The following is a 21,333-nucleotide window of genomic DNA, read 5'->3' on the forward strand; positions in this document are numbered from 1 at the left end:
CGAGCAGAAATCAAGAGTCAGCCACTTAACCAACCGAGTAGCCCAGGCACACTCCACACAAGTATAATTTTAATTTTAAAATTACAAAAAATGTAAAAAATTTTAGTATTTATCTGAAGTGTAAATTTGAAGTAGTACACATCAAATCACATAGTTACAAAATTGTGTGTGGTAAGAAATTTTACCTATTCTTAACAACTCTCAAATCTGTGATACACTATTTTTAGCTAGGGTCCAATGTGCTGTACATTACATGCTCAGAATTTACGTGTCTTAAAACTGGAAGTTTGTACCTTTTGACTATCTTCACCCATTTTGCCTAGAAAGAAGCTTCTATGCAGACACTGACAGGACTGCTTGTCAGTTGGTTCGCAGACTGGCCCCATAGACAGAGGGCATGGAGAGATTGTAGAAAGAGGTAAATGACTCCAAATAGGTAGATGGCCATTTAATAAACAAAGGAGCTTACTTATGAGCCTTGTTTTAGGCAGCCCCAGGACACTAGATCTCTGCTGTCACTTGCCAGAATCATAAGTTATATAGAAACCTTAACTGGGTTCAGTCACATTTACTGTCCAGATGGTCACAATGTGTTATTCTAAAGGCTACATCCTTAAAAATGGCTTCCACTGTGGGGGTGGTGGGCACAGCATACATTCTGAGGACAGGGAAGGGGGTCAGGAGCCACTGATTACATGGGTCAGCTTGTATGTCAGCCAGCAGTCCCATCCTCTCAAAGACCTCCTCTAACAGACTCTCAGTTCATTCAGGACTCAGCTTTAAAAAGTCACTGCTTCAGAGAGTCCTCCCTTGAATACCTCTCTAATTACCAGCCTTTGCTCTAACATTGCTTTATTTTCTTCATGGTATTTCTCAACACTTCACTGCAACTATTTCTTTATGGGCTTATTGACCTCCCCCATTACAATGTAAGCTTTATGACAGCAGGAATTTTGTTCATTCAATAAGTATCTTAGGAACACAGAAGACTCTCAATGGATCACTGTTGGGTGAGAGAAGTATAAACTGTTTGAAAAAAATATATGTAGTAGGAATTATTATCTCTGTTTTATGGATGAAGAAACTGGAGTTTATGCGGGAGAAATAACTTGGGGTCACAAAGCTAGGATATGATCATGCCTAAAAATGAATCAAATTTAATACGTTGTAATAAACCCAGCCCTTCATCACCTCCCAATGACTAAAACACAACTATACTATAAGAAATTACATTATATGGGGTCCTGGCTTAGTTGTTAAGCATCTGCCTTCAGCTCAGGTCATGATCCCAGGGTCTTGGGATCAAGTCCTGCATTGGGCTCCCTGCTCGTTGGTCTCTCTGTCAAATAAATAAAATAAAATAAATTAAAAAATAAATTACATTATATTCTCTGAGTCACAGGGTGCCTTTGGGGAGAAAGAAAATGTCAGAGTAATAGTAGTAACAGGGAATCAGAAAACGTTTCGTGGAGGATGATACTTTTTTAACCAATAAAAAGAGGCTTATTTTTTTAAATCAGTTTTATTTTTATTTATTTATTTTATTTTTTAAAAAATTGTACTTATTTATTTTGAGAGAGAGAAAGAGAGCACAAGCAGGGGAAAAGGCAGGCAGAGGGGGAGAGAGAAGCAAGCTCCCAGTCAAGCAGGGAGCCTGATGTGGGACTTGATCCCAGGACCCTGGGGTCATGACCTGAGCCAAAGGTAGATACTTAACCGACTGAGCCACTCAGGTGTTTCTAAAAATGAGGTTCAATGAATCATATGACAATAAAATTTTAAAATCCATCAGTTGATAAGACCAAATATATCTTTATTTTATTTTTAATTTAATTTAATTTTGATTCCAGTATATTAACCTACAGTGTTATATTAGTTTTGGGTGTAGAATATAGTAATCAAACAATTCCATGTAACATCAAGTGCTCATCATGACAAGGCCCTCCTTAATCCCCATCACCAATTTCATCCAAATCCCTATCCGCCTCCCCACTGGTAACCGTCAGTTTGTTCTCTCCATTTCTCGATTTATCTACCTCTCTGGTTTTTTTCCCCTTTGCTTTTTGTTTTGGTCTTGGTATCCTTGACCCTGGTTCATTCCAGTCTTTGTGACTGGAGGCTTATTTTCTTACTATTTTTCATATTCTCTTCAAAAAGGTAATATTCCTATTTCAATATCTCAAAATTAAAAAGCTAAATGGAAGAATTTGCATGGTCACATGGTTTGTTGTAGTTGTTATCTAAGAAGTTTATACTTTTTGGAATTGGATATTGGGAATCACTTTAGTACAGAATAACGTGTATGTGTGTGTGTGTATGTGTGTATAAGTTTGCACATACAAATCTTTGCTGTTTTCTACCTTAAAGCTATTGAAAGAACATAACCATCTCACTTACGCAGGAGGATGGACTACTTTAAGTGCTTACCGAGCGCTACAATATACTAATACAAAAGCTACACTACTCTAATATTCTCTTATTAACAACAGGAAAAAATCATCAGAGAAAGGGATTGAACAGTAATAATAATAAAAGTAGCATAATAATTAAAGCTCTACAGAGGTTATAATAATGTACTCAGTTCAGAAAAAAAAAGTTGGTTCACAGGGGACATTGTTTTATTTGTAATAAAACAGGCAAATATATGAGTTCTGACTCCAACACTTACTAGTTGTGTAAGCTTGGAATATTTACATAAACTCATTTGTAAAACACAGAAAAGCTCTGTTTTCATGTTTGGTACTTAGGGCATGGGTTTACTTAATCTCTTTGCCTCTCAACTGATCTACAAAATGGATATAATAACAGCATCTAGGGATGCCTGGATAGCTGAGTCAGTTATTTGTCTGTCTTTGGCTTAGCTCATGATCCCAGTGTCCTGGGATCAAGCCTGCATTGGGCTCCCTGCTGAATGGGGAGCCTTCTCCCCATCCCTCCGTCACTTCCCTTGCTTGCACTTGCTCTCAATACCTCTCTTTCTCTTTTTGACAAATAAATAAATAAAACCTTAAAAAATAACAGTATCTATTTCATGAGGTTGTTATATAGCATAAACGAGATTGTAAATAAAAAGTTCTTAATATTGTGGCTACCACATGATAGGAGCTCAGTAAATGCAAGCTCAGTAAATGCAATGCAAGTTGTATTTACTCTTAACTGTTCCTTGTTCTCCTCTTCCTGCAGCCCATGACAACAGTTTCCCTTCTAGCACTGCCCTGTTCCCGCCATCTCCAGAATGCCTTCATTCCTCTCCTATCTGGGTAATAACATGGGTAGAAGAAACAAAGTCAAAACCAGCAACTCAGAGCAGAGATGGAAAAGTTGGAAGAAACCAATGCTCTGTGAGACTGGGTCTGGGACTGAATGAGCAAGTTGAAGACACCAAAGCCACAAGGAGAAAATCATGGGATGCCAGTGAGGGAGAGGTTAAGTTCTGAGACATCAGAGGAGAACACAGGTTACTGTGCATTAAAAACCAGCAAAACCTGGCAGCAGCTCTGTATAGTTTCTCTAAAGGTGACTGAATAACACAAGGGTTATTTTTCATTGCTAACAGAGTCTGAAATTCAATTTGTGGAGACAAAATGAGTTTTACTTCCAAATGTCACATAGGAATAATAAACACTGAAGCCAAATGAACCATCAGCCTCTTGATAAAAGCTTCAACTGAAAGTTGGTTTTAGTCTCTCAGTTTCTGGAAATTCTGTGTCAGTTAGAAATCACATCATTCATCAGATCTTGGATCACCAAATGCTGTCAGATGATGTGTCTCTAGTAAGAACCTCTTCCCTGAACCCCTCAGCCTTTGACAAGTGGAAGGATGGACCCAGAAAATCATTCTTTGGTAACTGAGTTTATCCTTGAGGGGTTAACAGACCAGCCAGGACTCCAGCTTCCCCTCTTCTTCCTGTTTCTATTGATATATACGGTATGCATGGTGGGAAATTTGGGCTTGATCTTTTTAATCAGAATTAGTTCTCAGCTTCACACACCCATGTATTATTTTCTCAGTAATTTGTCCTTCATAGATCTCTGCTACTCCACTGTCATAATTCCCAAGCTCTTGGTGAACTTTGTCTCAGAGAAGAATCTCACCTCCTTCCCTGAGTGCATGACTCAGCTCTTTTTCTTCTGCTTCTTTGGCATTGATGACTCCTACATGCTGACAGCAATGGCGTATGATCGTTATGTTGCCATCTGCAACCCCTTGCTCTATAATGTCACCATGTCCCACAGAATCTGTTTTCTACTAGTCACTAGTGTGTATACAGTGGGCGCCTTTGGAGCCTTGGTCCACACCAGCTACATATCCAGTCGATCCTTCTGTGGAACTAATATCATCCACCATTACTTCTGTGACATCCTTCCCCTTCTGAATATATCTTGCTCAAGAGACTACACCAAGGAACTCTTGGTGATGATTTTGGTTGGATTCAATGTATTTGCATGTGCTTTAGCCATCTTTATCTCATATGCCTTCATTCTTTCCAGCATCTTACGCATCCATTCAGCTGAAGGCAGGTCCAAAGCTTTCAGTACCTGCAGCTCCCACCTTGCAGCTGTTGGGGTCTTCTACGGCTCAATCATCTTCATGTATTTTAAACCATCTACCAATGACATAACACAGGAGAAGGTGGCTTCTGTGTTTTATACGACAGTGATTCCCATGCTTAACCCCCTTATCTACAGCCTTAGGAATAAGGATGTCAAAGAATCCCTTAAAAAAGTTCTAAATGGTGGGTTACTTTCTTGGTCAACATAGAAAATAGCACTTTTTAAAAGACCCAGCAGCTTTGAACATAGATCTTATCTAAAGATTTCTTCTTATTTTTAAGAGTAATAAATTAGTTTCAAATCAAGGACCATCTTAAATTAAAAGGTCTGAATGATTTTTGGGGGGGGGGGGATGATCATCCCTTCCTCTTTAGTTCCCTTACTCCCAACACCCAGTATCCTTTTACTATGTCTAGCCCAGACACTCAGGAAACAGACTTCCTCGCCTACACTCTTACCCAGTTTAAATACATATATATCAGAAACCCTCTTTCTATAATTTGTCCTTGTTAAACTGAAATTTCCTAATCAAATCCATTTTATTATTATTTATTTATTATTTTATTATTATTATGTTCAGTTCGTTGTATTTTAAAGTTGTAATGTCTAATAATGGCTGAATGTGTAAATGCCCTCAGGAGTTTGTATATTAACACACAAGAGGGTTACAGAAGCAACAGACATTTCTTAGTAGAATTTGAAGGGAATCCAGTTGCTAGTAAACAAGAAGAAATAATATTTTCATAAGACTTATAAGAAATAAGATTTTCATAAGACACTGAAAATAAGATCTGTTTTGTGGAGGTGTCAAATGGGGTGAAGGCTGGGTGGGAGGATGGCAGAAAGGGACAAAATGATTTCTCATTTTTAGTTTTCACTATGATTTTAATTTACATGTTTTCTTTCCAACTTACTGCATACTTTGACTCCTTTCTGTTGAATCTCAAGATGACTTCCCTATGGATGACTCTCTTAATTATCCACTATAATTCTCCCACCATTCAAAATAATCCCTGAACCTCAATACATCATTAAAATTTATTCATTTAGTCCATCAATCAATAATATTTGCTGGGCAGCTATGAGCCAGACAAACAAAATTTCTATCTTTCGATGGGAACATTTTCTCCCGTTGAATAGGGTTTGAACAGAAGAATGACCTGATCTGATTAGTAGATAATTATTAGATAATTAGATAATAATAGATTATTCTTATACTTTTAACTGGATGGGCCTAGAAACAATGAAATTCAAGTAACAAACTTTATGCCTATTATTCAATTTCTAACTATCACACTCCACTGAGAGAAACCAGGACTTCATGAAGAAATAGTAAATTCCAAGGTGGGGCCTAAAATTGAAGATGAGCCTAGAATATATTAGTATTCCATAGAATAAATAAGTGCCCCAATTTATGGAAATGTGTTAAAAGGAAAGAGCTTCTTCTGGACAAATTTAGGACAATTTGAACATCAAAATGGCTTATGAAAATCTATAGGTCCTTACTGATATAAAAATAATAATGACTATAAAATAGAACATAGTAGAAAAGGGAAAGCTCTTCACAAAGCAATATCAATGAGTAAATTTATAAGAAATTATATAATTAGGAACTTATAATATTGCAATGACCATACTAATAATTGAATTATATAAGAATCACCAACAGTGATTCTATGTAGTCTTGGTCATTTCTGTATTAGTAAAGAACTGAAGGAGTTGTTTTTTCTTTTTATAATGTCACTTGCATGTATATATGTGTATATATATGCATGTATGTACATTTTAAAAAAGATTTTATTTATTTATTTGACAGAGAGGCAGGCAGAGAGAGGAGGAAGCAGGCTCCCCGCTGAGCAGAGAGACCAATGTGGGGCTTGATCCCAGGGGCCTGGGATCATGACCTGAGCCGAAGGCAGAGGCTTAATCCACTGAGCCACCCAGGCGCCCCAAGAACTGAAGGAATTCTTATAAAGTTATTTTCCTCATTTAGATTATATGAAGATAAAGGAGATGATGTTTTCTAGGTTCCTACTGTATGCCTAACTAGATGCTTCAGAATTTCCTACTTAGCTTATTAAATAAGCTTGATATGCAGAAAATTCCAGAAAAATAATGCAGATCTCTAGTGGTAGTGAAGCATATCTAATTCAACTTATCATTTTCTTAGTGATAAAACCTGAGACTCAGAAAGGTTCTCCTTTCCCCTCCATCTTCCCTTCTTCTCAGTTTATGTTTCTCCAACTCTGTATACTCACTCTCTCATAGGTCTCCACATCCCTTCCAACCCCACATGTAAGAATGAGGACAATTTAAATTCCCCAGTGTCCATTTACCTAATATTGAAAGAAAGAAACAAAAAGTGAACTTCACTTGCCAGTAAGGATGGTAAATACAAATTACAGAATTACTGATCTAAATATAAATATAAATAAAATGAAATAAAAATATAAGTAAAATATAGAAAAGCTTCCTTTTAATAAAAATCTATGAAATGAACATCAAAATATGGTAGTAACAGAAATTGCTGTTTTCACAAAACTTTTACTAATGTCATCATTTTACAGATGAATAGACTGATTCTGAGGACAAATCTATATTCCTCCTCCTCTTATGACTGAGAATACAAATCACCATTAATAAGAGATATTACATATGTGGAAGAGATTAAGAAGAGATGCAACATACAACCCATCCAGAGTCTCTTGAATGTAGAGTTTCCTAATCCTTTTTTGGATCAGAGATAATTTAGGTGGCCAGATGAAGAATTAGATCCTTAGAATAGTATTTCTAACTATATAACATACATATGATTAAACATTATAATAAACTAAACTACTGACATCAAAATATTTAAAATAAATTTGTGTTTTCTTTATTAGAGAATTAAATCACAGGATCTGGTAGCAGATCTAATAATTACTATAATTTGAAGCAGTGATGGTTGTAAATGTTCATGATCAGTACTCCATTTCATCCTAAGAACCCCTTAGACATATGTACAACTTCATGCGATGGGAAAGTAAGTGTGATTCTGTTGATAACAAAGTCATATATAATTATATATTTTAGCATGATTGGTTACTAAGATTTTGACTTGAAGGTAATGTTAAATTTTAAATTAGAGATTAGTTCAAATAAAATTCCTATCCAAGTGTTCAGACCCATAAGCTCCAATTTAAGAAGTGCCTTTCTAATGGAAGCAAAGTCTCCAGAGCTCCATACTCAAACTTAACAATAAGCTAAATTCTAAGACTATCCCAATGGGCATAACCTCCTCCTCTGAGTAGGTGGAGTAAATTCTGACTCAACACATGAAACAAAATCTCAGGAAAAAGCACAAAATTCTGTTTATCAAATATGAAGCACACACAAAATTCTCTCTCCATTCTGCCCCCTGCTCCCATGTTAAAGAAAAGTGGATAAAACATAACAAATTACTTAAATTACATCTCAAAGGGGAAAATGAATAAGTTCTCAGATGATCTGGAAGAGGAATCCATGTGAATTCATACATTATGTATATGGGAGAGATACAGAACTATCTACAATTGGGAATGAGCAAATGAAAAGATACCACATGGCAACTTCAACCATTCCAGAGAAAATAAAGGAAGGAAGGAAAGTAAGAAAAGTGAACAACACAGATGAAATGACCATTTTTTGTCAAGGACTACTGCACATACCCAGGAACACCTCTTCTCTTTCTAAGGAGACAGTAAGTATCTTGTTCAGCAGAGACATGAAACTCCCATAACATCATGGGAATATCATATAGGTTATAATGATCAGAGACTAAGCAATTTCTTCCATTTAAAATTGCTTATTTTGCTTCTTTTATGATTATGATGCATAAACAATGAATCTTGGAGCACTGAAAAAATAAAATAAAGTTAAAAAAAGAAAAGTTATGTAATATTTTGTTTATAAAAGTTTGTGAAGCACAAAACCATTTCAATAAAAAGGTTTTGGTCTGTTCTTCTGTGTATCTATATAGCTATTTATCCCTGTATATATGATTACTTACTGATATTTTACTTGTGTGTGTAATAAAATGTGAGATAACTTTTACTGCCCTTCTATTTTACTTTTATCTTATTTGAATGTCTTTTAAAAAATATGAAGGGGGAGAAATCAGAGAGGGAGATGAACATGAGAGACTATGGACACTGTGAAACAAATTGAGGATTTCAAAGGGGAAGGTGTGGTCAGGAATGGGGTAGCAGAATGATGGGTATTAAGGAGGATACGTGTTGTGATGAGCATTGGGTGTTATATGCAACTAATGAATCACTGAACACTACAGAAGAAACTAATAAGGTACTATACAGTAGCTAACTGAATATAAGAAAAAAATTAAAATATTAACTTAAAAATAATTAAAATAAGTATGAATTACTTTTATAAAAATGAAGCAATTCTAAAAAAGGTATCAATGGATTTGTCTGGAAAAAATAAAATGCTGTCATCTGTTCCTTGTATAATGTGCCAGGAAATTTTGTTTTGTTTTTCAGTAAGTGTTTCTGTTGTTTGTTGTGTTTTTCTAGATTGTTGAGCCAGGAAATGGGTTGTACTGAAAAATGTGAGAGGATACCACTATATATTGTCTCTTTAACTTTCACTACACTGAAGAGGAAGTGCAGCATTAAAACAGATCTGATGGTATTAAAACAATCAGTAGATAAACTGAAGAAGAGAATAGTTACTGCAATGTCATCATGTCCCAAAAGATATGCAATGTGTTGATGACTGGGGTCTATATGGTGGCAGCATTAGGAGCTATACCCACATGATCTCCATGATCAGGCTTTCCTCTTGTGGGGTATTATCATCCAGCATTACTTCTACGACATATTTCCTCTCCTGAAGCTCTCCTCCTCCAGAACCTACCTAAACGAGCTCTTCATGATACCTCTAGGTGAATTCAATCTGTTGGCAACAGCTACCATCATCATCTCTTACAACTTCATGCTCTCCAACATTCTTTTTAAAATTTTTTTTAGAAGATTTAATTTTTTTTTAGATTTTTATTATTTATTTATTTGAGAGGGAGAAAAAGAGAGCACGAGCAGAGGGAGAGGGGGAAAAAGACTCCACACTGAGCACAGAGCCCCAAGAGGGGCTCAATCCCATCACCCTGAGCTCATGACCTGAGCTAAAATCAGGAGCTGGGCGCTCAACTGTCTGAGCCACCAGGTGCCCCTCTCCAACATGCTTTGAAAACCATCAGGGGCAAGCAGGTCCAAAGATTTTAGTACTTACATTTCTCATTTACAGCTGCTGGAAACTTTTATGATTCCATCATACTTATGCATTTGAAGCAATCTCTAGTAGCAGCAACATGGCTCAGGAGAAGTTTGCCCCCGTATTCTACACCACCATGGTCCTTACTGATCTATGGGGGCATCCCTTGAGCTAGAGCTTGAGAGATAAGGATGGAAAGAATGTGCTGAGAAAAGTCATGGGGAAGAGGTATGGAGAGCCACAGGGTAGCAGTCAGAAGCAATAAAGGTCGTGGTCATAGTGTGCTTCTTTCTCTTTAACTAACTTCCCCTTCTGTTTATTAAAAGAAACATGCCATTCTAATCTAATCTGAATGTGAAGTTCGTTAATGGCTTACTACTCTAATCACAGTAAGTAAAAAATAAATAAATAAATAAATAAATAAATAAATAAATACAACCATCTAAACCTTAGTTTTCCTTCCCAGAAAATAAAAACACTAAAACCTGCTATACTAAACACCTTTTTATTTCATTGAGAAAAATGGAATCAATGATGGGGAAGTATTTTATTTATTTTTTATTTTTTAAAAGGATTTTATTTATTTATTTAACAGAGAGAGACACAGCGAGAGAAGGAACACAAACGGGGGAGCGGGAGAGGAAGAAGGCGGCTTCCTTCTAAGCAGAGAGCCAGATGCGGGGCTTGATCCCAGGACTCTGGAATCATGACCTGAGCCGAAGGCAGACACCCAATGACTAAGCCACCCAGGGGCCCCTAGATAGGGAAGTATTTTTGTTGTTGTTGTTATTTTTTTATTTTTTATTAACATGTAGTGTATTATTAGCCCCTGGGGTAAAGGTCTGTGAATCACCAGGTTTACACACTTCACAGCACTCACCATAGCACATACCCTCCCCAGTGTCCATAACCCCACCACCCTTTCCCTACCCCCCGCCCCCTGGCAACCCTCAGTTGGTTTTGTGAGATTAAGAGTCTCTTATGGTTTGTCTCCCTCCCGATCCCATCTTCTTTCATTTATTCTTTTCCTACTCCCCAAACCCCCGATGCTGCTTCTCGACTTCCTCATATCAGGGAGATCATATGATAGTTGTCTTTCTCCAATTGACTTATTTCGGTAAGCATAATACACTCTAGTTCCATCCATGTCGTCACAAATGGCAAGATTTCATTTCTTTTGATGGCTGCATAGTATTCTGTTGTATATATATACCACCTCTTCTTTATCCATTCATCTGTTGATGGACATTTAGGTTCTTTCCATAGTTTGGCTATTGTGGACATTGCTGCTATAAACATTTGAGTGCACGTGCCCCTTCAGATCTCTACATTTGTATCTTTAGGGTAAATACCCAGTAGTGCATTGCTGGGTCATAAGGTAGCTCTATTTTCAACTTTTTGAGGAACCTTGATGCTGTTTTCCAGAGTGGTTGCACCAGCTTGCAATCCCACCAACAGTGTAGGAGGGTTCCCCTTTCTCTGCATCCTTGCTAGATCTGTCATTTCCTGATTTGTTGATTTTAGACATTCTGACTGGTGTGAGGTGGTATCTCATTGTGGTTTTGGTTTATATTTCCCTGATGCCGAGTGATGTGGAGCACTTTTTCATGTGTCTGTTGGCCATCTGGATGTCTTTGCAGAAATGTCTGTTCATGTCCTCTGCCCATTTCTTGATTGGACTATTTGTTCTTTGGGTGTTGAGTTTGATAAGTTCTTTATAGATTTTGGTTACTAGCCCTTTATCTGATATGTCATTAGCAAATATCTTCTCCCATTCTTTCAGTTGTCTTTTGGTTTTGTTAATTGTTTCCTTTGCTGTGCATAAGCTTTTGATCTTGATGAAATCCCAATAGTTTATTTTTGCCTTTGCTTCCCTTGCCTTGGCAATGTGCCTAGGAAGAAGTTGCTGTGACTGAGGTCAAAGAGGTTGCTGCCTGTGTTCTCCTCAAGGATTTTGATGGATTCCTTTCTCACATTGAGGTCCTTCATCCATTTGGAGTCTATTTTCGTGTGTGGTATAAAGAAATGGTTCAGTTTCAATTTTCTGCATATGTCTGTCCAATTTTCCCAAAACAATTTGTTGAAGAGACTGTCTTTATTCCATTGGACATTCTTTCCTGCTTTGTTGAAAATTAGTTGACCATAGAGTTGAGGTTCTATTTCTGGGTTCTCTATTCTATTCCATTGATCTATGTGTCTGTTTTTGTGCCAGTACCATATTTTCTTGATGATGACAGCTTTGTAATAGAGCTTTAAGTCTGGAATTGTGATGCCACCAGCTTTGGGTTTCTTTTTCAATATTCCTCTGGCTATTTGAGGTCTTTTATGGTTCCATACAAATTTTAGGATTATTTGTTCCATTTCTTTGAAAAAAAAAATGGATGGTGGGGTGCCTGGGTGGCTCAGTGGGTTAAAGCCTCTGCCTTCAGCTCAGGTCATGATCCCAGGATCCCGGGATCGAGCCCTGCATGGGGCTCTCTGCTTGGCAGGGAGCCTGCTTCCTCCTCTGCCTCTCTACCTACTTGTGATCTCTGTCGGTCAAATGAATAAACAAAATCTTTAAGAAAAAAAAAAAGAAAAAATGGATGAAATTTTGATAGGGATTGCATTAAATGCGTAGATTGCTTTAGGTAGCACAGACATTTTCACAATATTTGTTCTTCCAATCCATGTTCATGGAACATTTTTCCATTTCTTTGTGTTTTCCTCAATTTCTTTCATGAGTACTTTATAGTTTTCTGAGCATGGATTCTTTGCTTCTCTTGTTAGGTTTATTCCTAGGTATCTTATGGTTTTGAGTGCAACTGTAAATGGGATTGACTCCTTAATTTCTCTTTCTTCTGTCTTATTGTTGGTGTAGAGAAATGCAACTGATTTCTGTGCATTGATTTTATATCCTGACACTTTACTGAATTCCTGTACAAGTTCTAGCATATTTGGAGTGGAGTCTTTGGGTTTTCCACATATAGTACCATATCATCTGCAAAGAGTGATAGTTTGACTTTTTCTTTGATTTGGATGCCTTTAATTTCTTTTTGTTGCTGATTGCTGAGGCTAGGACTTCTAGTACTATGTTGAATAGCAGTGGTGATAATGGACATCCCTTCCATGTGATAGGGAAATATTTTAAAAGTCCAGGTAGTATGCATATTACAAGAGAATAACAAGGAAAAATGAAGGTTTGTTGAACCTTCATTTCTCCTGCCTCCAAAAGCGAGGCTCATTTCCTCACCAAAACCTTCCTCAATGCTTTCTTTACATCCTTGTTTCTCAGACTGTATATTAAAGGATTCAGCATGGGGATCACTGTGGTGTAAAACACTGAGGACACCTTCTCCTGTTCCAGGGAGTTACTAGATGGGGGTTTGAAATACATGAAGGTGATAGAGCCAAAGAAGATCCCCACAGCCATGAGATGAGAGCTGCAAGTACCAAATGCTTTGGACCGGCCCTCTGAGGATTGCATGCGAAGGATGCTGTAGAAGATAAAGGCGTAGGAAATGAAGACAGCTAGGGTGGGCACCAAAGTGTTAAATCCCGCAATGATAAAAAGCAGAAGCTCATTGAGGTGTGTATTGGAGCAGGAAAGATGGAGGAGAGGAAGCACATCACAGAAGTAATGGCTGATGATGTGGGATCTGCAGAAAGACAGTTTCATCATGGCGCTTGTATGGGCCAAGGCAGAGAGAAAGCCCAGGATGAAGGCAACCAGCACGAGTAGTGAGCAGACCCAAGAGGACATGGTGACACTGTAAAGCAGTGGGCTGCAGATAGCCACGTAGCGATCATATGCCATCACGGTCAGGAGGTAACCCTCAGCCACTACAAAAACCACAAAGAAAAAAAGCTGTGCCATGCATTCAGAATAAAGGATCATATTCTTCTTCCCTAAGAAGTTCACCAGCATTTTGGGGGTAATGACAGAGGAGTAGCAGAGATCAATGAAAGACAAGCTGCTGAGGAAGTAGTACATGGGGGTGTGAAGCAAAGGGATTACCGCAATCAGGAGAATCAAGCCCAGGTTCCCCACCACTGTCACTATATAGATTCCCAGGAACAGGATGAAGAGAGGCAGCTGGAGCTCTGGCTTCTGTGTTAAACCCACTAACACAAAACTTGTTGCTGTGGAATGATTTCCTGCAACCATTTTTCTTGAGAGATCTCTGTGGAAATGGAAAAGAAGTATATATTAAAATGGATCTTTATTCTCTGTCTAAACAAAACCAGACTTGCAAGAGGAAAGTCAACAGGGACAAAGACTGAATGATAGCTCTCATTATCCCTGGTACTGTCTCCCTCAAGCACCATGTACTATTTTTATATTAGTATACACTTTCTCTTTTCCTTTGTTTCCCTCTTCCATTCATAGAGCCTTTAATTAACTTCTCCCCAGTTAACTTTCTATGTGGTTATATAATATTACACACACACACACACACACACACACACACACACACACACACTTTGTCATTTGTCCAGAATATAGGATAATATTACACACAATTTATTTTTGCATCTTCCCTTCTTACTTAAAAAAACTTTTAGAATATTCCTCCAAGACAACTGATGAATATGAACAGTGATACAATATTCAGTGATGAAGATATATCACTAAATATTACATCATCTTTTTGACAACTGTTAGCTTTTTTCTGGATTAAAAAAAAAACTTGCTACTGAAATAAGTCAATCAGAGAAAGACAACTATCATATGTTCTCCTTGATATTAGGAAGTAGAGGTGGAATGTGGGGGGTTTGGAGGGTAGGAAAAGAATAAATGAAAGAAGATGGGATCAGGATGGAGACAACCATAAGAGACTCTTAAAACAAACTGAGGGTTGCCAGGGGAAGAGGGATAGGGAGAGGGTGGTGGGGTTATGGACACTGGGGAGGGTATGTGCTATGGTGAGTGCTATGAAGTGTGTAAACCTGGTGATTCACAGACCTGTACCCTTGGGGCTAATAATACATTATATGTTAATTTAAAAAATTTAAAAATTAAAAAATCCTGCTACTCTCAAATACATTGTCATTTAAAAATGTACATACACATATACACACCAGTGTTTTATTTCCATGACAATTTCCCAGGAGAGATCTTTATGGATCAAAGAGTTTATAAATCTTTACTTTATATAAATGGTACAACATTGATTTCCAGGAAACTATAATAATACACATTTTCAGTAGCAATACAGGAGTACCCTTTTTCCTGCATTCCCACTAGCAATATGTATTACCTGTTTCTGCCAATGTGTTGAAAGTTACATGATGAGTCATTATTGCATTTGTCCTTTTTTATCTTCTAATGGATGTAAGCACATTTTCATAGGATACTGGCCCTTTGAACTTGTTCTGTAAATTGCTTATTGTGTTATTATTTTCTTCTTAAATTAATCTGTCTGTCCTCTGAATTCTAGTACTTTAAAAAATAAATTCTTATGAATTTATTTTATTTGTGGTATTATTGCTGTATACATTTTAAAATCTTTAAATAGCCACATATATTTGGTGTTTTTAATTTATAGATTCTAGATTCACAGTCTTGAGTAAAAATGAAATTTAGAGAAGTGAAATTTAGAGAACCTTAAGAGAAAATGAAGTTCTAAGGGTAACTTGAGAATCTGCAGATGTGGAAGAGATTTACATGAGGTATAGGACGGTCAGAGTCTGGTTACATGCACAAAATCAGAAAGTATCTTTTTTTTTTAATGAACATATAATGTATTTTTATCCCCGGGATAGAGGTCTGTGAATTGCCAGGTTTACACACTTCACAGCACTCACCATAGCACATACCCTTCCCAATGTCCATAACCCCACCCCCCTCTCCCGACTCCTCTCCTTCCAGCAACCCTTAGTTTGTTTTGTGATATTAAGAGTCATTTATGGTTTGTCTCTCTCCCGATCCCATCTTGTTTCATTTATTCTTTTCCTACCTCCCAAACCCCCCATGTTGCATCTCCACTTCCTCATATCACGGAGATCATATGATAGTTGTCTTTCTCTGATTGACTTATTTCACTAAGCATGATACCCTCTAGTTCCATCCACATCATTGCAAATGGCAAGATTTCATTTCTTTTGATGGCTGCATAGTATTCCATTGTGTATATATACCACCTCTTCTTTATCCATTCATCTGTTGATGGACATCTAGGTTCTTTCCATAGTTTGGCTATTGTGGACATTGCTGCTATAGACATTCAGGTGCACGTGCCCCTTTGGATCACTACATTTGTATCTTTAGGGTAAATACCCAGTAGTGCAATTGCTGGGTCATAGGATAGTTCTATTTTCAATTTTTTAAGGAACCTCCATGCCGTTGAGAAAGTATCTTTTAATCCTCTGGTGAAACTATCAATAATATCACAGTGCTAAATCATTTTTTGAGGAACACGAAAAACAAATCTATGAACTTAAGTAAGGAATATTACTATGCTAATATTGTCCCTGGAACATAGTAGGCACTTCACTAAATGCAATTGTTTTTCCCAAAATAATCTGTTCAAAATATTACTCTATTGACTTCCCTCCCCAACATGAGGGCAACAAATTCTTTTTTGGGGGGTCAAAAAAGGAGTAGAGTCTTGGGTTATATGAGAATAAGCCATAGTCATCTAAGAGTCAAAGAATGTGAATGTTTCAATAACAAAAGTAGGGAAAGGGCCCAGGCTGATATTCAATAGTCATTCCTGAGCAGCAAAACACTGCAACTCGCTTAGAAGGCAAGACAGAAAATGACTCTCCTGAAATGCTCTGCTGTCACTTCTTCAAGGGGAATGAAATAGACTTCCTACTGACACCTACTGAGGATACATGTTTGAATTATGTTAAGACATTTATAATACCTAGATGAGATAGTCTACCTATAGACAAGGAGATCAGGGATGATAATGATTCTTATTCTCTTCTTTCTTGATTGCATGTTGTTTCTAAGTGCCTTACATCTATTATCTTACTTAAGTCCTCAAAAGCCCTTGGCATAGTCAATTCTATTTTTATCCCTATTTTACAGATGAAGAAACTGTGGCACAGAGATTTTAGAAGTCACGTCAGAATTTAAATCTAGGATGTCTTGTGCCAGGGTCCATGTTCTTTTCCACCAAGCTCTTCTGTTTTTCCTTAAAGGATGGATTAAATCTATTATTAACATCTCTTGTCTTCTAACTCATTACAAAGCCCTAAGAGACAGACTGGAAGAAGATTTGGACTTTATGAGATGTTATAGATGGTTCAGATTTCAGAATGTTTCAAGGAAATGATAAATATTGATGATGGGCAAGAAGAGGGGCATAGAGTTCGTGAGTTGTGAACAACAGGGGGATTCCACACACCCTGAAGTTGTTTAAAACAGGCCTGTTTTAAACATTGTGTATATATACCAGTTTAAACTGTTCCTCCAGTGCAAGCTTCTCGATCTCAGAATTTTACCTAACCACTAACTGTGGCTTGGAGGAAATATGGAAAGGAAAAAAAAAATTTTTTTTGGCACTTGAGGTAACTTTACCTTATGGAATATTGAAAGTACTCAAGGGGTTCCTGGGTGGCTCAGTGGTTAAGACTCTGCCTTCAGCTAGGGTCACAGTCTCAGGGTCCTGGGATTTAGCCCTGCATCAGCCTCTGTGCTCTCTGCGGGGAGCCTGCTTCTCCCTCTCTCTCTGCCTGCCTCTCTGCCTACTTGTGATCTCTCTCCCTGTCAAATAAATCTAATCTAAAAAAAGGAAAAAAGCAAAATGTAAAAAAAGAAAGTACTCCAAATTACTTAAAGAAGATTTTCCATAGCACCCTTAAAGGCGCACAGTGAGGTACTGTGTGTTCATAGCCTAGGGCAGCATTTTTCAGACAATGCTCACAATGATCTGTGAAGGAAAAGAACAAGTACAGCAACAACAAAAAACCCAAAGCTGTGCTTCCATTTCCAGGTACGTCCATATGACTCTCTTGGAAGTCTGCTGTAAACATTTGTTCATGAAAGCCTGGGAATAGTGCAGCTAGAAAGAAACCTGTTCACCTCTGTGAACTCAGTACTTCTTATATTTATTTGATAACAAAAATTTTAAAAGAGCTTAAGGGGAGAGAACTTAGAGCCTGCTCAGTAAGACAATGAAAAAGCTTTCATATCAAAGGAGGCTTATTTCAAGGGCTGACCTCACTGCAACAGCTTTGCAACATAAGTGACTTTGCAAGTCATTTAACATAAATTTAACATAAATTTCAGAGTTACAATCTCAGAAGTGGGAATGATAATAACTCTTCAAAGAAATCCTGTGATAACTAAATTAATGAATTGAAAGTTTCATTATCTAAAAACACTAGGGGTACCTGTATGGTGCAGTTGATTGGGCAAACAACTCTTGGTTTTCGTTTAGGTCATAATCTCAGGGTTGTGAGACTGAGCCCTATGTTGAGCTCTATGCTCAGTGTGGAGTCTGATTCAGATGCTCTCTCTCCTTCTCCCACTACTCCTCCCCTTCATGCACACATTCTCTCTCAAATAAATAAATAAATATTTTTAAAAATAAGAACATCAATTGAAATGTAATTTTATTTTTTTTGAAATGTAATTTTAATTTTATTTTTTTTAATTTTTATTTATTTATTTGACAGAGATGACAAGCAGGCAGAGAGGCAGGCAGAGAGAGAGGGGGGAAGCAGGCTCCCTGCTGAGCAAAGAGCCCGATGTGGAGCTCGATCCCAGGTCCCTGGAATCATGACCTGAGCTGAAGGCAGAGGCTTTAACCCACTAAGCCACCCAGGCGCCTCTGAAATGTAATTTTAAAAAAGAAATATATTCATTATAGAAAGGAATACAATATGAAGAGACAAAAATACACTGCCTTGGCATGAAGAAAAACACTGTGTGTTTCTTCTTCATCCTAGATCTTTCACCTTGGTACAAATGATGAAAACTTTTTAAGCATTTGGGGTGGTTAGGTTTTAAAACATTTGTGTCTCTAGATTTGGAAATTTTGAGAGAGGTTGGAAGTGTTGAGCCATTTTTTGGGGGAGTTGGGGCATAGAAGGCTCTTTATCTCAAAGGGTGTAAAGCCCTTTGACAAGTGCTTCTGAAGCCAGGAGGAAACAGAGCATTAACTGAGCAGACCAAACAGGCTCTTAGTCTAACTCTTACTGGTATGAGAATACTCCTTCAAGATAGAGGGGAGATAGGAATTTATGTTTAATATTCTGTCCAAAATTAATACTCTACCTGCGATTGTATCTGCCCTAGTGTCCATAACTCTAAAAGACTTATTATATAGGCTGGTGCATAAGAAGTTAAGGAAAATAAATAAATACATAAACAGGAAGCACTTCAGGGAAGCAAACCTTCAGAGTCATATGGAAAGACCAGTGACATTCTCTGCACAAGAGTTGGGTGAACTTAGACTGGATAGAATTTCTGAAGGAGGTTGTGACCCAATTCATGAAGAAATGACAAGGCAACATGCACAGAAAAGGAGAAGGCAGGACATAACCAAGTAGAAAGAATAGTGTGGCAAGTGCTCCTGGTAAAGCCAAAACACTGCACATGGTTAGTGTTGCTGCTAATCACCAACCACCATTCTATTAGATGGAGTAGAATTCCAATAAATGAAATGGCAATTAATGACACTTACCCGGTACTGAACAGAAATTGATGTTCTTAGGAATTGTTGACTTTGCTTATAGCACAGATTCTTCCTATAGCCAAGTAATAGCAAAGCCTCTTTTGCTGCCTAACATGCACATTTGTATGTCAATGTTTGAATTATTTGGTTGGCTTAAAAGTCAAAATTCAGCTGATAGAACTAACACTCCAGATCTTGAAGCAGATCATACTTAGTGTCTCCAATCTTAAAATCCAGAGGGTAAAGAGACATGCAAATCTTATTTGAGGTTTATTAAGAAAAGGGATATAATTAGGAATACTTAACTCCCCTGCACACATAGGTCCCCCAAGACCTACTGAGCCTAGAGATTACTGGTGTGTTCAGTATATAATTAGCAAAAATAATATCATCCTCTTACCCCTCTCCCCCATTGCTAATATTTCCCAAGAGTAGTAAATTCCCCAAAATTCTTATTTTATATTTTCACATTCCCAAGGGGATTCTGAAACACAAGAGACATTGGGTCAATGATTTGCAAAAGTCTGCTATCAGTTGTTGGCTCTTCACTACTATTTCATCAGTCAAAAAAAGGGGGGGGGGATAATGAAAAATAAATGTTTTCCTAAGGCTAAATTGATTCAATTTAGAGACAATCCTTTATTTTTTACTATTATATATCTATATATATAGATATAACACACACACACACACACACACACACACACACACGAGACACAAATTTTACCATTTAAGTGTATAGTTCTGTGGCATTAAGTACATTGACGTTGTTATGTATCATCATCCCCATCCATCTCTAGAACTTTTTCAGCTCCATCCTCTGAAACTCTGTGCTTATTAAACAATAATTCCACATCCTCCCTCTCCCCAGCCCCTAGTAACCACTTTTCTACTTTCTGACTCTATGGGTTTGATTACCTTAAGTACTTGCATATGAGTGAAATCATACATTTCTCTTCTTGTGTTTGTCTTATTTCACTTAGCATAATGTCTTCAAGATTCACCCAGGTTGTAGCAGGTGTCAGAATTTTTTTAAGGCTGAGTAAATTTCCATTGTATGTACATACCATATTTTGTTTATCCTTTTATTCATCAATGGAACTTGGGTTGTTCCCACCTTTTGGCTCTTGTAAATAATGTTGCTATGAACATGGTACGTAAAATGTTCTTTTGATCAAAATAACTGTGTTACTTTGAGGAAGGCATTGAGACTCTTTGAGACTCAATTTCTCATCGATAAGGTAACAGGACTTAAATAAATTATTTTTCAGATTTCTTAGTGCTATAACTTAGGGCTCAATGTGTGGCTCATCCTAGGGTCCTGAGATCATCATCTGAGTTGAAGTCAGACACTTAATAGACTGACCGGCCCAGGTGCCCTGAAGTTTCAAACTCAGAAAAGTTTGAATCAGACTTGCAGATACCGTGAAGTTGTGAGAACAGTTAATTTAATGGATAAGAAAATCATGATTCACAAAAACATCTGGAAACTGGAGTGATCCAGTGAGATTAAAATATACATGGGTAATATAAGATTCAATACATCTAAAAAAAAAAAAAATGAATAGAGTAGGGGGGGAGAAGATGGCGGAGAAGTAGGAGGAGGTGCCTTTTCAACTTGTACCCCAAAGTGAGCTGATTACCTACCAAAGAACTCCAATCACCAATGAAATCAGCCTGAGATCAAAATTATACCCATCTGGATCTCTACAGGGGCAGAAGACACCAGTGGGCAGGTAAAGCGGAGTAGGAATGGCGGACTGATAAAAGGGGGAGGGAGTCACCAGAGGCAATCAGTTGGAAAGTAATACCCCAATATGAGCGAGAGTGCCCTGCGTCTGGGGATCAGCATTAACTTGGAGACTGGTTGAAAGCATTCCAAAAGAGCAAAGGATCGAGGGGGGTGGGAATTGTGAGAATGGGG

At 37.5% G+C, this 21,333-nt stretch overlaps 2 protein-coding genes across 5 annotated transcripts in view; one reads left to right on the forward strand and one right to left on the reverse strand.

Moving 5' to 3' along the window:
• Positions 1-21,333, forward strand: part of LOC309841031 (olfactory receptor 8G5-like) — a gene marked incomplete at both ends in the record, with an annotated part of 188,307 nt that overhangs the window by 29,719 nt on the left and 137,255 nt on the right. The window contains one exon of one of the 4 annotated variants that reach the window (XM_082683836.1): positions 3,821-3,928. The exons of 2 other annotated variants lie outside the window; for them this stretch is intronic. In XM_082683836.1, coding sequence (XP_082539962.1) covers positions 3,821-3,928 — 108 coding nt within the window. Of the gene's footprint in view, positions 1-3,820; positions 3,929-21,333 lie in introns of those variants that run through there. One more of the 4 variants, XM_082683837.1, reaches the window with a different exon arrangement.
• On the reverse strand, positions 13,019-13,945 carry LOC309841029 (olfactory receptor 8D1; the record flags this gene model as incomplete). Its single annotated transcript, XM_082683833.1, has 1 exon — positions 13,019-13,945. The coding sequence occupies one exon, from the start codon at positions 13,943-13,945 to the stop codon at positions 13,019-13,021; it is 927 nt and encodes a 308-aa protein (XP_082539959.1).

This window comes from Mustela nivalis (genome assembly GCF_964662115.1).
Source record: "Mustela nivalis genome assembly, chromosome: 9".
Classification (NCBI taxonomy): domain Eukaryota; kingdom Metazoa; phylum Chordata; class Mammalia; order Carnivora; family Mustelidae; genus Mustela; species Mustela nivalis.